At 34.7% G+C, this 21336-nt stretch overlaps 1 protein-coding gene across 4 annotated transcripts; it reads right to left on the bottom strand.

Moving 5' to 3' along the window:
• Positions 1 to 3488: 3488 nt before the first annotated feature.
• On the bottom strand, positions 3489 to 11676 carry LOC127107434 (probable alpha,alpha-trehalose-phosphate synthase [UDP-forming] 7). 4 transcript variants are annotated; one of them, XM_051044716.1, is made up of 5 exons: positions 11373 to 11676; positions 8823 to 10861; positions 8067 to 8340; positions 6549 to 6893; positions 3489 to 4798 (listed from the first exon to the last, which is right to left on the bottom strand). In XM_051044716.1, exons 2-4 carry the CDS (start codon positions 10817 to 10819, stop codon positions 6582 to 6584), a joined length of 2583 nt encoding a protein of 860 aa, XP_050900673.1. In that variant the 5' UTR covers positions 10820 to 10861; positions 11373 to 11676; the 3' UTR covers positions 3489 to 4798; positions 6549 to 6581. The 4 variants fall into 4 exon arrangements, with proteins under 4 accessions (XP_050900673.1, XP_050900671.1, XP_050900672.1 ...); XM_051044714.1 differs by lacking the exon at positions 3489 to 4798 and adding an exon at positions 6057 to 6351; XM_051044715.1 differs by lacking the exon at positions 3489 to 4798 and adding an exon at positions 6057 to 6300.
• Between the last annotated feature and the right edge of the window lie 9660 nt (positions 11677 to 21336).

Genomic DNA, 21336 nt, shown 5'->3' with positions numbered 1-21336 from the left:
GCATCGAACAAGAAAATTGACTCATACTTAGTCAAATTGGAATTCATCAAATACAGGTATGAGTATGGTGTCTATGTATAGGTCATGGCACAAGATATAACCATCATCTTCTTATACGTCGATGACTTTCTAGTAACTAGAAATAACATGGAGAACTTGTCGAAGTTCAAGGAGCTAAGGAAGAGGGAATTTGAAATGTCATATATGGGAAACTTGTTGTATTTTTTAGGCATGGAATTTCAAATTACCAAGCAAGGTATGGTGATGCATCAAAGGAAGTATGTCAAAGAAATACTCAAGAGATTCAGGATGGATGATTCGAATCCTGCATCCTCACCTGTCGAACCTAATCTGAAACTAGAGAAGTATGAAGAGGAGAACAAGGTAAATGTGACTTTGTTCAAATAAATTGTAGGATCTCTGAGGTATGTGTGCAACAGCAAACCTAATATAGGTTTCTCATCGGATTGGTAAGTAGGTAAAGGGATGAACTTGAAGTGAAACATTGCTCGAGTGAATCACAGTTAGTCAATATTTTTACCAAAAGATTGAAGATTGATAAATTCCTAATTTTGAGAAAGAAATTAGGAATAGTTCAGATCGATTAGCTTGTGTTTAGATACTTGGACTAGGGGAGATGTTGTGATATAATCCAACTTAATTAATTACTTGATTATCAAATTTGTTTGTTTGTTATGATTTTATTATATATATATATATATATATATATATATATATATATATATATATATATATTCCACTAAAAAACTGAATAATGTGAAAAAAATGGAGGTGCAATTTAATTGTGTATTTTCGTGTCGTGACATTTAGCAATTTTTACTTAAAAATGTAGTTAATAATATTAAATATAATTTAATAAATTGAAAGACATTTCATATGACAATTTCATGCGTTTGATAATTTTCATAGCTGTTTCGCCACTGAAAAATCGATAATAGTAATATCAAGAATCAATATACCTGATCTACATACAAAATTCTGAATCTAAAATAAACGTCCAAATTCTAAAATTAACGCAGAAAGTTATCTATCATTAGTTAGATGAATGTTTGCAATCAAATACAACTCAATCTATCCATGTTTCATTGCAGCATATCAACGAATACAAAATACAGTGTCAAAACAATTTATATGTTAACACATTTCAAGCAAGAAAATTTAGCAATTTTTACCTCATATCTGACAAACAATCATCTAATATGTATCCATGGATTGGCTTGCTCGAACCATACATGATTCCACTCCCTTGTGAGCGATTCCTACGATGAATTGACAGGGAAATCCGAAATCTGTTGTTGAAGATACCCTAATTTTCATGAATTAGACAAAGATTGTTATTATTCTAAACTTTTGGACCGTGTATACATGTCAAATGGGTCCGTGGACAATTTTTTATTGGAAAATAATTATATACCATCCATTTTGATTTATTATTTATTAGTAGATGATTAATAATAATTTAAAATAAATAACCTATTTGGTTTTATATTATGTTAATCAATATATTGTTTATTTATTATTATTTCAAAATATTTATTTAAATATAAATGAATATTTTTTTAATTATAAAATAATCACCTTTTTAAATATATTTTTTATTTAAATTTATTCAACACAATTATATATGTTTTATTTTTTATTTATGTAATATTTTGTTGATTTTTGCACGGATCTCTTACTAGTTAATTATGAAATGAAAGGCAGAAACTACATATTTGTATTGAGATAATTGCATAATTTATTAATTTTTAAATATTAATAATTTGTTGTCAAAATTGATATTAAATTGTATCAAATGTCACACCTCTATAAATTATATTGTATATATCCTTAATCTTTAGTCCTTCTAATAATCAATTTTCCTCTCAAGTTTTATATTTTAAAAAGTTAAGATACAATCGATTGTGTTTTTCTTCTCTCTTTTATACTCTGACATAAACAAAATAATATTATAAATTTATTTTTAAAGTTATAAATATGAATATTAGCCACGCCAGATGCAAGGTCCTCTGAACCAATTTTATCTTTATTTAATAAACTAAGGGCAAAAGAGTATATACAAAAAATGCTTTTAAAAAAATCAATGGATATAGGTTTTGTTTGTTTCAGTTTTTTTTTTAAATAATTTTTAAAATATTATATATTTTTGTTTAAATTAATTTTAAAAAATAATAAAAACTTAATATGAACAGTAATTTTTAAAATTTTATTTTAAATGTTTTATTATTTTATTTAAAAAATGAAAATCAAACCTTAAAAAAAAAAAATTGAAACTATTCCAAATAATTTTTTATAAAAATCATTTTTAAAATATAATTTTTTTAAAAACTTATTATTTCAACTATATTTTAATCTTTTATGTTATAGAATGTCAAAATTATTTTTTGAATTAAAAAATTTAAAAATTTATAATTAATAAAAAATACATTTTTATAAAAATTATTTTTAAAAATAAAATAAAAAATCTATATTTTTATAGATAAAACAAATCGTCCCATGATACACCTTAAATTTATCAATCGCTTTTATTAATATACCTAAACAAATTAAGTAAAAAATGAAATGATATGGCTTCATAATTGGAGCGTGTTTAAAGAGTGGATAGGGTGTGTGACCATAGATTCCTCTATAGATTAATTGCCTTGGTCATACCTTCTCTCAATTCATGATAAAATGAAATTAATGTTTTCAAATAAGTTATAAGTTGTTATAATACGTTATAAGTTTTTAAATTATTGGATTCTCAATTCAATTGATGTCAGTGTACAGATTATTAAAGGAGATGTCAATTGGTCTGACACTATTATATATTGTGATTTTTTTTTATAAATAGAGGTTTCTTACCATTTACTTCACTCAACACCTTATTTTAAATTTTTCTTTCATTTTCTTCACTAGCTTTATCATCATGATTATTAAAAGATACCGGCATTGTCTATTATTCCACAGCGAAACCTCTGATAAAAATATTTTTTTGGTACATCCAAAGTTTCGAGCATTTTAAAAAGAGTTTGAAAAGTTGGTTAGATGGAGAGATTAATGTGGAGAAAAAAATTAGAAATATCGAGAGACTTATTTCGTATATCTCAATTGTATATGTCAATAATGTTGCGCATGGTATGTAGGTGCGAGTTAAAAATGACAATGATGTTAGTGATATGATGTCTGCAGCATATGACATTATTTTGATTGTTGTAATATCTTAGACATGTTGTGGTGTTACGTATTTTTTATATGTTGTTTGTGTTGTTGTTTTATGCGTATTTATGTTGGTATGTTATTTCATGTGTTGTTTGTGCGAAAACTATTTGTTTTATGGATGGTTATGGAAGTTTATGTTATTTTTGTTGTAACCAAAAGTTGCTATATCTATTATAAATACTAAGGTTACCAAATTTAAAGAATAAAATAAATGTTCACGTAGAACTTGCTCCAACATTGGAACAATTTGTCTGATTGTGTCCGGCTGACGGCATAAACCACATAATCTTGTCATTTTATTAGTCGTATTCATTTCTGTTCTAATTCGTGTGTTGTTGGGACGAACCTTTTTCTTCCGTGCATATTTTTGTTGTGCCAAACTATATCCATTTGATATGCAAGCCAATAATATTTCAATTCTACCACCAAGAAGCTATTATTGTACACATTGAAAACATGTACGACTTTGTAAACATCGGATAGATGCTTGAAAGCGTCTGGGCGAGCATATGAACATACCGCAATGACATGGGAGCAAGGCATACGGATGGCTTGAAACTTGTCACAGTCGAACCAACATCTATTCAGTTGGATCCGATAATCTCCATTTGGCCTCCCCTCGTTGTGATCATGTGTTTCCTTTGCACTAAAAGTGTGCCTATGACAGTCAAAGATTGTAACGGCATGTGTTTCAGCTTTAATAGTTTCCTCATTCATCACTTTCATTCAACTTTCACTGAATAATTGTCGGGACCGTAACATCGACTCCATTTTTCGCCTCTGGTTGCGAAAAGTGATCCTAACCTAAAATAAGTTTCTCTCACCAACGCGGTTATTGGTAGGTTTCAAATGTCTTCGAAGACGTTGTTTATGGGTTCAATAAGGTTTGTTGTCATGTGGCCTCATCGGCGTCCTTCGTCAAATTTCTTTGTTCATCTCTCCAATGGAATGTTATTCACCCACCTTAATGCATCCGCATTTCACAACCTAATTTCCTTGTGATAGTGTCGGAACGATGGTTGAGTTAAAGCATACCCTGCATTCCCAACTTTTTTTCGAAGGTTCTTGTTTTTTATTTCCCGCATGAAATTTTGTGCAATATATCAAAACATGTCAGACACCTAACCACAATACCCACAATCAAAACATGTCAGGCACCCAACCACGATATCAAGAGCGTCCTCATACCATCGCCAACAAGATGACTATTATCAAGACACCCAAAATGCATATTCCCCCCAACACATCATCCTACCATAACTAAAACACTCAAAGAACATATAACACCAACATTTTCTCATACCATAGCCAAACGTTCAAACATCATAACAATCATATGTCTATCAAACACCACAACAATCATTTCAACCTTTCTCCAACGAATCGTTCACACCAATGTCCCCCTTCAATCGTCCAGGTTGCACACCAATAACCCCATCAATACATCTCAACTACTCCGGCATGGGTCACAAACTCAGCTACGGCAACATGTCGCTCCATATACAAGACCTCTTAGAAATGAAAAAACTTCTTAGGGATTTTGGTGATGTTCCTGAGACCTTAAATCTTCAAACACCTAGAGTAAATCAACAACGAGTTTAACGAGTTAGGATAACTATGACGTGTGGAACTGATAGCCGGTAAGACCAATTTGTTCCTCATAGTTAGTGTATGTAAAAATATTTTAAATTAAATATTAATGTTCACAACTAATATAAAAATATCACAATATACACTATTGTTAGACAATTTGTACACTAACGTTAATTGAATTGATAACACCATATGCAATACCAATCCATTTAAAGTCTTCATTAAAAAATTAAATATTATCGTCAATTAGTCTGACAACATCACTTTGTTCAAAAAAATTGTTTGAAAGTGGAGTAGAATGATTTTTTTTTAAATTTACTTATTTTAAAAATAAATTTAAAAGGTGAATTATTTTGGTAAAAAATTTGACAATATATATTTTTTTCAAATAATTATATTTAATCAAATAATTTCAAATAAAAAATAACTAAAGAAGCCTTTTATGCTTGTATTATCTTTCCTTAGTAAACTTATACCATAAAGTAATTTAGAAATTTCTTCTCCCACTTTTATATTTTCTCACAGAGTTATTTATCCGTATATTTTTTCACGAGTGATTTATCTCTATTATCATATTTTTTACGAAAAAATATTTTTAAATATGCATATCCGTTTTTAAATATGCGTATCCGTAAAATGTCTGTTGTATTTCTTTTTAATTTAATATAAAATGTATTCAAATAGACAAACCTAATAATCATACACTAGCAATGCAATAAATATAACAAATATGTAAATAGTAACATTCCAATTAGAAAAACTATTGAAAAAATAAAAAAATGATTAAAATAAAATTATAAAAATCTGAAAATATAATTAAAAATCAAATAATATCAAATTAAGTGTCTACAAATTTTTTTCAAATCTTTTTAAAAATATAAAAACAGAAAATAAATAAAATAAAATAAAATAATAAGGAATTCATAATTTCTAAGATGTATTTAGTCCCTTAAGACTTTGATCCCTAATTTTTTTTTGATAAAATGTTACGGTAAAATTTCGTTTCAAAGTCGATTTTTTAAAAAATTAAGTTTTTTTTACGCTAGACCATGTAAAAGTCAGAAACGCATCCAAAACACAAGAATACTATTCCTATAACTCTAATATTGATTAAAACGGCATCAATTCAATGAAAAAGGTTGTAGTAAATAGGGTTTAGAATTTTCGGAGATACATATCTAAATTTAGTTTAAAATTTTCAGAGATACATATCCTATCCAGATTAAATTTTGGCAAAAATATATTAACGGTTTGATTTATAAAAAATGAGGTGATTCAAAATACATCCAAAGATGTATTCAAAGACAATTTTCCATATCTATCACTTTTACATATCCTACTATCAAATGTCATTTTTCTGAAAAGGGGTCATTTTTCTGAAAAGGGAGGAGCCCCATTGCCGAGCACGAGCTTTCACTTTTTTCTTCCTTGGGAATACCACAACCACATCCACACCATATCCTACACTAAGTGGATTTTTCCTTCCTTTGAAAAGATGAAAACAAATTACAGTAAAATCTTTCTGCTATTCCAAAACTAGAATGATATAAAAGTAATGTCAGGAAACAGTAACCGGACTTTCCCAAATAATATATATGTAAACTGTAACTAAAAAAGATAAACAAAGAAAAGGAAAAGGAAAATTTTATGAAAACATATTCTGCGAGCGCCCCAATTGTCATAAAGAATATTACATTTCAAATTTATAAAAATAAGAGAGAAAAAAACATCACCTAAATAAGAAGAAACCTCGGTCACATTTGATTTCAAGAGGAATCCCCAGAATCTGCTGTTATGCGGGGTGTAGAATCTGATTCTTCAGCCAAAGATTCTAGCATGTTTATTACTTCAGATGTATCATCAAGATAATACTTTGCTTTGCTTGGCTTTTGTCCAACCGTACAAGCAAATACAGTAGCATTGGAGGAAAGAATATTTCTTGAAATTGCACTACTAACTATTTCAAACATGTCCTCGTCTGATCTATCATCACCAACACACAGCACAAAGTCAGCCTGTTTGCCACTCTCGGTCATCGACGTAAATATTTTTTCTGCTACTAAGCCTTTGCTTACATCCTGCAACACAATGGTAGATAAATCATCCTTTTCCCAAAGGGTGTGGCACAGTTAACAGCATATCAAAGGGGTTTCTCAATAGGTTCTTGGTACGGTAGATGGAATGGTTTCCTTAGAATATAGATGAAACCAGATAGAATTATAGCAGCATTCATTGAAACATCTTCAACGTCTTTTTGTTTTCAACAACAAAACATTCCCTGCCACTAATTACCTCTATATTTCGAAAAAGAGTAAATAATGCTCCAAGGGACATAACAGATATAACAGATATAATTCAGGGAAGCAAATAATGAAAGTCTAAAAAATACAAACTAGCTTTCACTTGGTTTCTTTCTTGTTTTCAAAGTTATTGGATAGGAATAGGTGAAAACACGGGTTGTTTTGATTGCAATATTCACTATACAAAACCTTGAAAATAGAAAACAAAACAAAGTTCCATCCATTTTTGTAATTATTATTAAAACTGAAAGCAGAATACGTTTTCTGACTCCGGTCAAGAAATGTGATTGAGCCTAACTCACCCTACAAAACCGATTGGTAGAGTGAGAACTGCCCCACTTATACACACATGTTCAGGCTATGTATTATCCGAGGTGGGACTCTTAACAACACCCTCTCGCGCTCAGGACTGGACAACTGGAGCGTGGAAATAAATAGTGGATGGCCCGATAGCGGAAATCATAGTAGGTGGCCCACCGGATCTTAAACCAAACTCTGATACCATGTCAAGAAATATGGTTGGGCCTAACTCAACCCAACAAAACCGATTGGTAGAGTGAGGACTGCCCCCACTTATAAACACACGTTCAGGCCATATATTATCCGATGTGTGACTCTTAACAACTCCAAAGACCCTAGGGCCTTTTGGGTTCCTATTCCTATCGTGTTCTCCCATTTTCTGTTATCACTTGTTTTCTTATTTCAATGTTTAGGATATTAAGTAGTGGGAAAAATGAATGTACAAAACTTTGAAAATTAAAAAAAGAAAATGAAAATAAATTAACATTTTTGTTACTAAAACTGAAAACTAAAAATAGAAAATAGAAAATGGAAACCAAACATGCCCTACAAAAGCACTTTTTCAAAAGGATATTTTCATCTTATCAATTGCAAAATGAGAAGTCCAATTATTTTCACAAACATGTCATTTAGAGAAGATTATATATATACCTGGGGCTTCACTTCAACAATAAATTGGCCACTCTTTGCAGCAACAGGCTCATTGGCCAAAACGCTTTCTAGATGATCTAACATTTCCTTCGCCTGAGAAGATCCAAACCCAAGGTCTGCATCTCTGTACTGCCATACCAAAGCACTTTCCTTTCGTTCAATGCTGGAACCATCAGTTGCCTCCGTATATAGTTTCATTACAGGTTCAGCAATCTGCATCCATCCAAAATCGGAGCAGTTACCACAAGTTTCCCATTCTCCATCCTGGGACCACCTGAAAAATATTCAAATTTTGTAAACAAGTGCCAAGTAATAAAAAGCTGAGAACACGTGATAAAGTTGAAGGACAAAAATAAACAGATAAAGAGGAGACCTGGGAAATTATATGTCAGCTAAGTGTAAATTTAGCTTCTAGATCAATGCAAATCCATACATAAAGGACTTAATCACAAACATTTTCTGAAGAGATTTTTTTTTAACAAAAACCGCTCCCTAGCATGACCACCAGAAGAAAATGCTGATGTTTTCAAGATGACTAACTGACAGCATTTCCAAAACCAGAGACAATGGAATTTTAAATAAGAGTAAAATGTACACTATCAAATAGGACTTTTAAAAACTTTGATCCCCAACTAATAGCCCTTGTTCAAACCTAGGGAAGAGGGAAGTTATTGTAATTTATCTGTATTCACACCCTAAAAATGGATCAAAATAATGCAAAGTAGATCAAGTCAAAGAGGGAGAGAGAGATCAGACCTCAAGAAGTATCCATGTTCTGCAGCAATTCCAAGTTTTTCGCATGGAGCAAACCATTCACTTAAGCTAATCCTACCCCTTCCACTAACAATGAAAACTACATTTTTGGGGTCTGCACAGAGAGTTTCTAAAAGAGAGATGACCTCCTTGCTTGGACTCTTATTAATGGAGTTTTGTGGCATCACGGTACCATCATAATCCAACAAAATGGCCCTACTCCTTGCCCTCTTGTAAGCTGAAACCATAGCATCAATTGAGAGTTTTTTAAAGTTAGGGTCGAGTGCCACAACTCGAAATCCAAAGCTAAGACCTATTCCCCAACATCTTTTTCTAAGAAGGTCTGTGCAAGCCCTCTCCATGTCTTGCAAAAAACTACGCGACCAGTAAGCCACATCATGAGTACTGACATACCGATAATGCTTTTCGTGCCGAAGCTGCTTCTCTCCATCACTCATTGAAATGGCTTCATTCATTGCCTCTGCAGTTGCTTCAACATTCCATGGATTGACACGGATAGCCCCACTAAGTGATGGAGAACACCCAATAAATTCTGATATAACTAGCATGCTCTTCTTTGGGTCATTCACATTGGAACTTGATTCAGAACCAGATATTCCCTGTCTACAAACTATATATTCATAAGGAGTTAGGTTCATCCCATCCCTTACAGCTGTGACAATAACACACTCGGCAAGGCTGTGATAGGCAAGTTTTTCAGTAATTGGAACCGCCCTATCAATAAAAACAATAGGTTCATAACCAGGTCGGCCAAACACTCTGTTGATCCTGGTGCAGCTTTCTTCTATTTCGGTAAGTACTTCCTCTACATGTATCCCTTTACCTCTAGCTGGATTAACTATCTGGACTAAAACAGCTCTTCCTTGCCATTTGGGGTGTTGTTTGAGCATCTGCTCCATAGCCAAAATCTTCAAATTTATGCCTTTAAAAATGTCCATGTCGTCAATACCAAGCAAAATGGTTTTCCCTTCAAATTTCTGTTTGAGCTCCCTTGCCTTACACTCCTCATCCGCCATTCTCATAACAGATTCAATCCGACCCATATGAACCCCAACAGGCATGATCTTAATACTGATAGTCCTCCCGTAATATTCCAATCCTAAATAGCCCCTCTTTGACTGATACTCTAGACCCAACATACGACTGCAACAAGAAAGGAAATGACGAGCATAGTCAAAAGTATGGAATCCAATGATATCAGAATTTAGTAAAGCTTTCAGTATCTCTTCCCTGACAGGAAGAGTCCTATATATCTCTGATGATGGAAAGGGGCTATGCAAGAAAAATCCCATTTTAACCCTGTTAAAACGCCTTCTAAGAAAAGTCGGTAGCACCATCAAATGGTAATCATGAACCCAAATATAATCATCCTCCGGGTTTATTATTTCTACTACCTTTTGAAAGAAAAGTTTGTTTGCCAGAACATAGGCTTCCCACAAAGCGCGATCAAATCGGTGGCTTTTATCTGTCGAAAACGGTAACTTGTAATGAAAAAGTGGCCATAACTGTCTTTTGCAGAAGCCATCATAAAATTTAGCCAAAACATCAGGAGGTAGGAAAGTAGGGACACATTTGAACTTTTCCAGTAAATACTGCGATACATCATCTTGCTCAGCAGGATCAATGTCAATACGCAAAGACCCAACATAAAGAACCTCCATCTCTTCTGGAAATCCATCCTTAAGCTGTAAGAGCAAGGAATCCTCATTCCAACTAAAACTCCACCCTTTGTTGTCCTCTCTTCTCTTCGCTTTCAAAGGAAGCTGATTCGCTACAATGATAATTCGATCCGTAGAAACAGTTGACGGATTATCAGAAGAAACACTTACTGCCTGATCGTCATCCATCTCCGGGACAAACCCTGGAACACTCATAACCCTCGGCATCCGCCTTCGTTCTTTAAACTCTCTCCCCGATCCCATTGCCGGAAAATTCCCAGAAGCCAAATCTAAAAGGTTTGTATATGATCTGGACATCATCTTTGCGTCCTTCCAAAAACACAGTTCTCCACAAATACTATTCTGCAAAATTGACAAAATAGAACAACAACCACAAAAAGTCATTAATCATAAACAGGACAAAAGCAACCATACTCACAGCAAACAAACACACACACACACACATTCCCATACATCAACACATAAGAACAGTATCAATGTATTGATAATCAAAACACACTAGTCTGTGCTCTGTCCCTTAAGGAGGCACACGATCACCAGTTTAACAGAATGCAGATACATCACATACACACGCGGTAATTTTCTAAGAAATGTTCCAATCTCACACACTATACAAAAGCCCCAAATTCTATACCCCTAAAACGGGTTACATCACAATGAGTATCACAAAAAGGGAGAGAAAATGGCATTATACAATCAAAACTCCAACGATTCTCTCTACAATAAGATCGATGAGGATGAAACCCGATTAACAAACAAATTAACTTAAGCACAAAAAAAATACACTTTTTTTCACAACCCGATACATTAAAAAAACACATAAAATTGAGAAAACAAAGAATTGAAAACGAACCTGGTTCGATTGAAGCAATGAAATGAAATTCCTTGTAGATAACAGTAGCAGATTAGAGCTGAATTGAAATGAAAAATAGCAAAATAATCCAAAAAAGGAAAAACTAGGGTTTTCTTATTTACACAAGATCTCCCCTCTTTCTCTTTCTCTATCTCCTCCTCTTATTCTTCAAAAAGAAATTGAATTACGAATTAGAAAAGCGTTATTGAAATATAAAAGTGAAGATTCACGGAATTAATAAAATATTGACAACTTGATTATTAATTAATTCAAGTCCTTTGAAAAATATTTCAAAAGATTTAAATTTAAATATTCTCTCTCTTGTTTATATTTTTAAGCACAAGTTAATCGTGAACTCTTATCCTACTGTTATCGTACGGTGACACCTAATGAGTTGAAGTGCTTACGTCACGGACCAATGAGAAGTTGTTTTCGCACGTATATGGTGGTCAAGGGGAGACAATAACGTAATTATAATGATTGGTGTGTTTTCGGGTGACCAATAGGGGTGACGGTGATGGAGTGATTAACGTGGGATGGGTGAGTTTATCGAAACTTTTAATGTGAAATTGGATAAGGTTTTGCCAGCCGAGTGAAGCCGAGGTAATATCCAGCTGGCAATACCCGGCGAAAACATTGACCACGCGCTTTTCACGTGCTGAGAAGCTAACGCGTAGTACTGGATAGTACGTTGGTGCGTCACTGAGGTGTACTCTCCACGCGGATAAGGGCAAAAAGGGTAGTAGAAATTATTGAAAAGTGAAAAAAATAGCTATGACAATAAAAGATCTTGCACTAGATTAGATTATCCATTTCATTGGAGTGAAAGAATAAAATAAAAGCAACAGTTGTATCTCAAAAAATAAAATTTTACACTGAAAAATACGTTTAATGTGTTAATTATATTTGAAAACAGAAGAAATTATATGAAATAAATACAATTATATATTTTTTTGTAAAAAATAGATAATATATATTATCAAAATAATATTTATTTATTTATTATCAATCGCTTTTGTTTTTTATTATAAATTGTTTTGTATCTTTATATTTTAAAAAATATAACCATCAATTATTTAACCTCTATAATTCATCGATTTTTTAAGAATAAAATTATAAAAGACATGCCCTTATTTGTAATTGACTAATACACATTTTTGAGTCAACTATAATATCTCATATTATCAAGTGGCAAATGAAATTGAGCTACTTTTTCATGTTTTAAAATTTAAAGACACCCCTTTTAACCGGTTAAACGTTCCTTCCATCCCTTTTTGCAGGAAATATATTTTCCCCTTCATCAGACGCTATCTCTTTGAACTTAACCATTTCCTTTGTGCAGAAATACTTTTCTTTGTTCTCTCTCCTCACTTTATTACTGATTACTGCTTTCCATTCAACCAGGACGGAAATCATCTGATATTTTGTGAGGTTTGTATTCTCTCTCAATTCTCACTTTGCTGCTCTGTAGTAGTCAAAGGTAACTTCATCACTTAATTTGTAATGGTGATTCGTGATTGTTTTTCTTCGTTTTCATCTATTACAGATTCTTTTGTATTGAGAAGTCTTCTCTGACTGAATGATTTATGTTCATATTCATTCTTTTTAGTTTTCTTCATCTTTTTGGTGTGAAGATGCTTACTCGGTTGTATTTTTTCAGATCCAGTTTTTTGGTGTGAAGATGTTCATGTTCATGTTCATTTCCTTCTTCTAAATCTAGTTTCTTCCCTTTTCATATGAGGTATTATCGTCTACTAACATCCACCGAAACATTTGTTCAGTGTTCTTGTTCATTTCATTTGACATGGCTTTAACTTCTAAGTTATTAAGAAACTGGTGAAATTTTGTCCACACTATAATAGTGTGACAACTGAAGGGTCAAAGTGTATCAAGTTCATGAGCGAATTACGACTCGAGATCAAGCAAGGTATTAGGTATCAAGATCCGCCAATATTTTGTGTTGGTAAATAAGTGCAAAATATATGATGAGGATAGCAGATCATGATCTGCTAACTATAAGAGTCTTAGTGAAAAGAAAGGGGAAAATGAGAATCGTGGGAAACTTTATAGTGCTCCAGCTGATAAAGGGAAGCAGAAGGCTGGTCAGAAGGCTGCGTGTGGGAAAGAGCGAAGTGGGGGACGAACTCCTACTACTGTGAGATGTTTCAAATATGGTGAGTTTGAACATCATACTTCTGAATGCAAAAGCACAACTGTGAATTTCTTCAAGTGTGGGAAGTCTAGCCACCGAGCTTCTGAATGTAGGAGCAATAACCTAACGTGTTATAATTATGGAGAGCATGGTCATATTAGTACTTAGTGTGAGAAACCAAAGAAGGCTCAGTCTGAAGGGAAAGTTTTTGCGTTGTCTGAAGCAGAGACTGCTTCATCTGATAATTTTATTCAAGGTATGTGCTTTATTAATAGTATTCCTTTGATTACTATTATTGATACGGGTGTAACACATTCGTTTATATCTGCTGAGTGTGTGAAAAGATTGAATTTGGAAGTTTTTGTTATGAATGGTAGCATGGCCATTGATACCCTAGCTAATGGTTAAACGACTACTTGTTGGTGTGTTTGAATTGTCCTTTGATAATTTATGGTCGAGATTTTGGGATTGAATTAGTTTGTTTGCCCTTAAGTCAACTAGATGTTATTATGAGGATGAGTTTGTTGGAGTTCAACCATATGCATATCAATTGCTTTGATAAATCAGTGAAGTTTCTTGAATTTGAGGAGAGTACGAAGTCGAGTTTCATGACCGCGAGACAGATAGGGATGTCCTTGAGAGAGAGCACTCAAGTGTTCATGGTGTTAGCATCCTTGAGAGGAGGGAGCGAGAGAATGATTACAAATTTACCTATTATGTGTGAGATGAAAAAGTCTTATCCAAACTTGTTTGTTTCAAGTAAGTTGTTGAGGACGAAAATTAAATAAGAGGGCAGAGTTGTAACACCCCAAATTAAATAAAATATTATTTTTAGTATTATTCAATTTTTATTTATGTTTTTTTTATAAATTTTTATTATCGTTGTTGTTGTTATTATTATTATTATTATTATCGAGAATTAGTTATTAAATTAGAAAATTATAGAGATAATGGGAAAATGGAAGTTGAAGAGAAAAGAGTTAGGGGAAACAAAAAAGAATAAAATGTGATTTTAAAGGGAGAGAAAATGGAGAAATAGAGAAAAGGAAGGGACAAAGAGAGAAAAAGAGAAACAAGAGAAAAAACATATTCTAAGGAAAAACGTCACCATTCAAAAATTCACGGAGGAACCTCTTCTTCTCCAAAAGACCTCAATTCCCCAAAAGATTACAATAGATAGCATGCAAGGGAGAGTTGTTGTCATCATTAAAAGCTCCACGGAGAAATTGTTGCAAACATAAGGTAAAGGGGAGATTATTCTATAATAGATATTTTAGCGTTTAGGGTAGTGAGATTTCCCTTGAACCCCGACTTCGGCCTAATTCCTTGTAAGAATTTTCATAAGAGATGATTTGTCTTGAATCCTAGATTGAGGTTTGCTTCTTGAATAATAGCTCCCTTAAGTTGATTGTAAAAACTTGTATGTTACTCATGATCATGTATGTGGTTAACGATATCATGATTTACTTGTATGAATATATGTTATGATGGATTGATTGTGTTAAAATGATGCCCTGATGTGTTATATTATGAAATTTCGTGTCGGTAATGTTTTTATGAGTTTTGTGTTGAGTAAACATTTTGGGGAAGGACTTAAATTGAAAAAAAGGAAAAATACTCGCAGAAACATTGGAGCTATTATGAGTCATAATGGCCATTATGACCAAACTGTAATGCTCCCAAATATTTGTACCAAAAAAAGTTGTTTTGGATGCTATATAGGTTTGGGGCCATTACAGGTCGTAATGAGCATTAAAACAAATTCGTAATCCCTGTGTCTGAAAATATGGGCAACTTGTAATCATCATATCTTAAGTTAGGAAACTCCGATCGAGGCACTGTCGATTGCTTAGAAAGATAACAAGAAAAGATATACCCTAATGAAGCTTTTGAGACCATTATGTCTCACCATAGTTAGTGGTACTTAAAGTTATTAAGGTAAACTTTAGGACATGAGTCCAACATTTGGTAAAACTAATGTCAATCCCTAATATGGAAACCAATGCGAATGTGGAAATATAAGTTTGGTAAACTATTTTCGAAGTCCTAACGTGACAATAAAAGTAAGTGTATTTCAAAAGAGGAAGTAGATTCGGGAGGAATTCACGTATGTTTGATCATGCATCATACTAGAGTGGGAGTTGTAACACCTCAAAATTTGCCCTCCTCTCTTGGGACTAGCATTAACATATTTGCATTTCATTCTAGGTTATTAGGCATCTCATATTGCATAACATGTGGTTACATGGTGCAAGTCATCTTCCCAAGTCTTAATCAGGAGGTGAGAAAGTCAGAAGGTGCAAGCCTAGGGTTTTATTGATTGATCATAGCCATCTGAGGATTGGGCTGTGAGATTAGGGTTTCATGATTTCCAAGGATATTGGTCTTCATCTTGTTTGAATTGATACATCATCATCATCATGGTTGGATATCATCAGGAGATTGGAGAAGATTCCTTGAGATTAGGGTTTTGACCACTGGTCAACCCTAATCAGTTGTATTGGGCCAATCAGGGCTGGATCAGGAGATGGGGTTTATGAAGGAGATGAGGATCATTTTGTGACTATATGGTGCTTATGGAGGCTAGGGTATCACCCTTGAGCCATTTCAGTTGAAGATTGGGGCTCAGTTTGATCTATGCATTGCCAGATTCATCTATCAGATGAAAAGTCAACTGTGGTCAACTGTACATGATCTGGTGGATTTGGAGGTGGAAATGAGTTAGACACACTTCATTCATGTTGGAACAAGTGTTATATGACATCTCAAAGCTTAAAAATGAAGAAAATCAAGTCAGGACAAAAACTGCCAAAAATAGAAAGTGACTTGTAGCTGAAGTTTCCAAAAATGGAAAGTTTTTGACCTCAAAAACAGAAGTCCAAGGAAGCTTCAAATGAAAAATTGTTCAACATGACAGATGTAGATCTTGTTCTCACCTTTCCAAAAAGTCCAAGAACTTGAAAATCCAATGTACGGTTTGCAAAATATGGCTCATTGAATTTCAGAAAAGACCGTAATCAGGAGGCCATAACTACCACATACTTTGTCCAAATTGCAAGTTCTTTATATGCACAAACTCCATTTGACATGTACTTTGAGGGTGCATCATTGGATTTTCCCAAATATGGCCAAGGCAAAAAGTCACTTTTCAACTGGACAGCTGAATTGGACCAGGGGCAAAATCGTCCAAATCTCAAAATAATTGGAATTTTTGAATGGGACTTTTTCCAACACCTCAGGAATGGCATTTAGAATGTGTTTGAATTTTCATTTCATGCATAAGGCTTTTAATTTGGATTTTGTCTTGAAAAATGGAAATGACAAAAATGGACCAAATGCATACACATGGTGAATTTGAGAATGGAGCAACCAATGAGCATGAAACAAGTTTCTACAGTTCACATATGATATTTAGAAGGTGTATGTGCTGTCAAAACAGGTGGCACTAGCTGTCATGGTGAAATTACAATTTTGCCCCCACTTTGAAAATAACCATTTACACTAACTATGCATTTGGCTAATTAAGTGGATTAAGGGATAATTAAGCATTCATATATATTCATAATCCCTTCCTAATCATAACAGAAAAACACATTCTCCAAAGTTGGATCAAGAACTCATCAAATTCTCTCAATTCCACCAAGAACACCAAGCTTCAATCTCAAAATTCATCCTCAATTCTCAACCGTTTTTGGTGATTCTTTTTGATTTGGACTCCTTGCATCATCCTCTAGCACTGTTTGTGGTATTTGGAGCGTGAGAGGGATGGAATCGTGACTGCATTTTCAAGAGCATCCATGGTGAAATCGGATTTTCGAGCTTCAGAAACGATATCAATTGAAACGGAACACTCCTATCACTTTCCTCATCACTCTAGTGCACCTGTTTGAAGCTAGTTGGCGCAAAGAACACGTACATATAGCTGCCATCTCCAGGTACCTTTGAAATTCGAATGTCATGCCTTGCCAAATGATTGTGTGCGTGTTGTAGGCCATGGATTGTAGAGCATCATGATGTATTTAGAATCGCAAATGATTGATTGTAGGCTACGAAATCTAGGTTCGAAGTTTTGGTAGTAAACCCTAAGTTGTTCGATTTGGAAAATATAGCAACAATTAGGTTGAATTAGGTTCATATTTAGATTCCTCGTGGTTAGACGGTTCCAACGAGTATTCATTTGCTCGTTTTGGTGGAGATTGCATGTTCGTCGTTTTTCTGGAAATTCTGGAAACGACGTATGAAGAAGACGAAGTCCTCTGCGCAAAAGTGTGTTCAATCCAAATTTTGGTTTGAAAATTCAAAAAAACTGTTTCCCGCCAGCGCCAAATAATTACAGTATTGCCATTGTGAGTTTTAATTAATTCATTTAATTTCTAAAAAATATTTAACACTTTAAAAAATTCATAAAAAATAGTAAAAAATTCCTAAAAATATGATGATTTTTTCCTTGACTTTGTTGACTTGTGTAGGATTTTTTTGACCTATTGGTCAAAGTTGTGCTTGGCAAATATTTTATTTGACTTAGACTTGTTTCACATGTGTCCATTTTTGATACATTTTGGCAATCTGATCATGAAATACTCATATCATAAAATAAATGGCTGAAAATTTTTGTAGTGGTTCTTGACTCATTGAGGATTATTTATATGTAAATTTCATGAATTTTTGATACCTGGTTAGAGAGCAGCAAATTCTGGAACTTAGGTGTGACAATTTGTGTCACACCTCTTGATGTCAACTTGTTGAATTTAATTGGATAACCTATGCATGTTAGAATTGAATGAAATTTGGCATGGTGAATTGTTGATATGTTAGGATGTTGTATGAATTTTTGTGGAATTTTACACTGCATTTTCTAATTGATTGTGAATTTTCATTTCTGGTGATTGAAATTGCAAGCTCATGTGATACATGTTGGTAGATTGATTGGGAAATCCTCATATTGTATTGTATGGCCATGAAATTTGATATGCATGAACTAGACACATTGTGTGACCTCCCTGTTTTGGTCTCATCCATTTCTTTTTTGTTTTCAATGAGATATGAATTTTTGAATTGGATGTATGCATTGATGGTGTGAATTGAAGCATGAAATGGTGACTGTTTTTGTTGATTTTCATTGACATGGTTCTATTTGCCCAATTAAGCTCAAATTTGGTATGGTAGACCTTGATTAGGTTCTGTTTAGGTGTAATTAATTTGAGAATTTTTGGATGTGTCTTGGTATGGATTTGAATGCAGTACTTCTGTTTGTATGTTTGATGCTTCATTTGACCTCATATGGATTGTTTTGTGCATGAATTGAGCATGATGGATGATATAAACATGAGATCAATGATGTTTGCTTGTGTTTGATGATAATTTGATGTTGGATGATGAATACCTTGCTGTTTTGAGTTTTTTCTTGCTTTTGGACCCTAGGCTTGGCCTAGTGGTCTAGTTACTAATATTTGCTTGGTTTTTCAGGATCAAAAGCATAATGTACATGGAGAATGATACAAGTTGATTTTAATTGATGTTGTGGATGTTTGTGCACTAACATAACATTGTTTTGTAGGTGTTGGAGCTTGGGCTTAAGCCTTGAGCTTGCTTTGTGTCGTATTGTTTAAACTGTTTGATTGTTTGCTGTACAATTTGTCTGATTGAATACTGACTGAGTTTGATTGTTTCCAGGTACTTTGGTTGCTCAGTTCCTTGTGAACTATTGCTTTGCTTTGCTTTGCATAAGCAATTTGCATTGAGGTAACCTACTAATCTTCATGTAGTCTGGAGACCCGGCTGTTACCGGGCCGGGCAAATTGTCTGAAGTCCTCCTTAAGAGGCAATGCTTGTGTATGTTTATTTTTAAGCCCAAGCAGGAAAAGTCCTTCAAGTAAGGCAATTGGTGGAAGGTAGGGACAAGCAACCTGTCCCCCACTATTCAGTTGAGTCTTCTCCTTGCTCCCATTACATGGTTGTAGCATTGAGATCAAAAGCCCAAGATCTGTGCAGTGCACATTGTGTCAGAGTCATCGAGTATAGAAGGGTTCCCCTATTCTGGACCCATGCTCATTTGTCAGAAGCTCTCCCTGGTTAGGGATAAGAGCTGTGAGGTCTGATCCTCACTTCATCCTTTCATCTGCTTCACCTTAGCCTCGTAATGGCAAGGTTAAGAGCAAACACAGCCCGTACAGACGACTTGCTGAGGCAGTCAAACCTATTGTGTGAGCCCCTTGTTTTGGCTATAGTGCGTGCTCTGTGAATCTCTGATTGACATGCTTGTTTGAGATGCCTGTTCTCATTTGATATATGTTGTATGCTTGTGTGCTAGCTTCTTTCCTGGTTAGGTTAGTTTGCTTATGCAAGTAGGATAGAAAACCGAACTTAGGGTGACTTTGCATGACAACATTAGGCTCGAGTCTCAGCTCCCTAGTGTCGTGTTTTCCCCTCGGTTTCTGGTTAGCAATTTAGTCCCTTTCAGGGGAACTACATCGCCCTGATCCTCGTTCCAGACGAGGTATGTAGGCAGGTGGTCGTGCGAGACCACTCCGGGCAACCTTTTTCTTTTTTGCGTGTGTTTACTTGTTATCTGACTGTATGTTTGGGTTCGGATGCCGACGTAAGCCCAGTGATTGGCAGTCGGGCTCCACGTTTGCCCTTTTGAGTGTGTTTTGGTTCGGATGCCGACATAATTCCATCCAGTGGTTGTCGGGCTCCATGTTTGCCACCCTTGCTTGTTAGTTGTTTTGTGTTGTTTGGCGTGCGTAAGCCGAACTACAGAGGCTCTGATTCTTGTTCCAGACAAGATATGTAGGCATAAGGTGCGACGCCTTATCGAGCCCGTTTCTCTTAACCCCACCTGCGTTCCCTTGTGTGTGTGTGTGATGTTTAGCAACCTTTTCTTTTCTTAGAACGTGGATCCCTAGGAGTACCTAGGACGTGAGGGGTGCTAATACCTTCCCCTTGCGTAACCGACTCCCGAACCTTTTCTCTCTGGTCGCGAGACCATGTCTTTCCAGGTTTCTCTGAGCGTTTCCTTTCCCTATCTTGGGATAAATAACGTTTAGTGGCGGCTCTGTGTGTTTTTATTTTTGAGTCTCGCCGGTTGATTTTTCGCAGGATGCGACAGCTGGCGACTCTGCTGGGGATTAGCGATGTAGACCTATGCTGGTCCATCGTCCCTAAGCGAGTCCTTCCTAGCGTTTTAGGATTGGTTTGGGTTGCTTATTGTGTGTTATTTATTGCATTTATTATTCTAACCAGTGTGTATCTGTATTTGCATTAATGTCTGCATGCATCATACTATCATGTTGTTGCCGTCCTCTGTGCAGGTGGTTCTGTTGTTTGGGGTGGGTGTTCTGAGTGGGGCTAAAACCCAGGCCCGAGTATACACCTAGGATTAGCGTGGTCTCGCGTCGCTCACATGTCGGTTGGGCATGATGTTGCGATGTGACATACCACAAGCCGGACGAGGTTCATCTGAGAAGTGCTCTTCCAGTGGGGTTTTCCACTTTGGTTGGGTTATCTCTTTTGAGCTGTTGACTCTGGTGACCGATCATTTCCCGGATCTTTGGTTTAGACGATCTCAGGAGAGCTACAATGGCACACCCGAAAGGGCAAACCCATTGAGTATCTCTGCCCGATTGTCGAGACTATTATCCGCCTTAGGATGACCTGTTTAGAATTTACCTGTGAGGGGAGGGTTGATTATTTCAGATGCATTGCTCAGATGGTGACTTTTGGTTCTGTGGATCAGAGTCATATTTATAAGTCGGATTTATGGTCAGTTATTGCCGAGACGCCGGAGTGCTGTCCGTGATTTATCAGTGGGGA

This window comes from Lathyrus oleraceus, chromosome 7, assembly GCF_024323335.1.
Source record: "Lathyrus oleraceus cultivar Zhongwan6 chromosome 7, CAAS_Psat_ZW6_1.0, whole genome shotgun sequence".
NCBI classification, from domain to species: domain Eukaryota; kingdom Viridiplantae; phylum Streptophyta; class Magnoliopsida; order Fabales; family Fabaceae; genus Lathyrus; species Lathyrus oleraceus.
The sequence above is the reverse complement of the archived record's forward strand: the minus strand, read 5'-3'. Positions and strand labels throughout refer to the sequence as shown.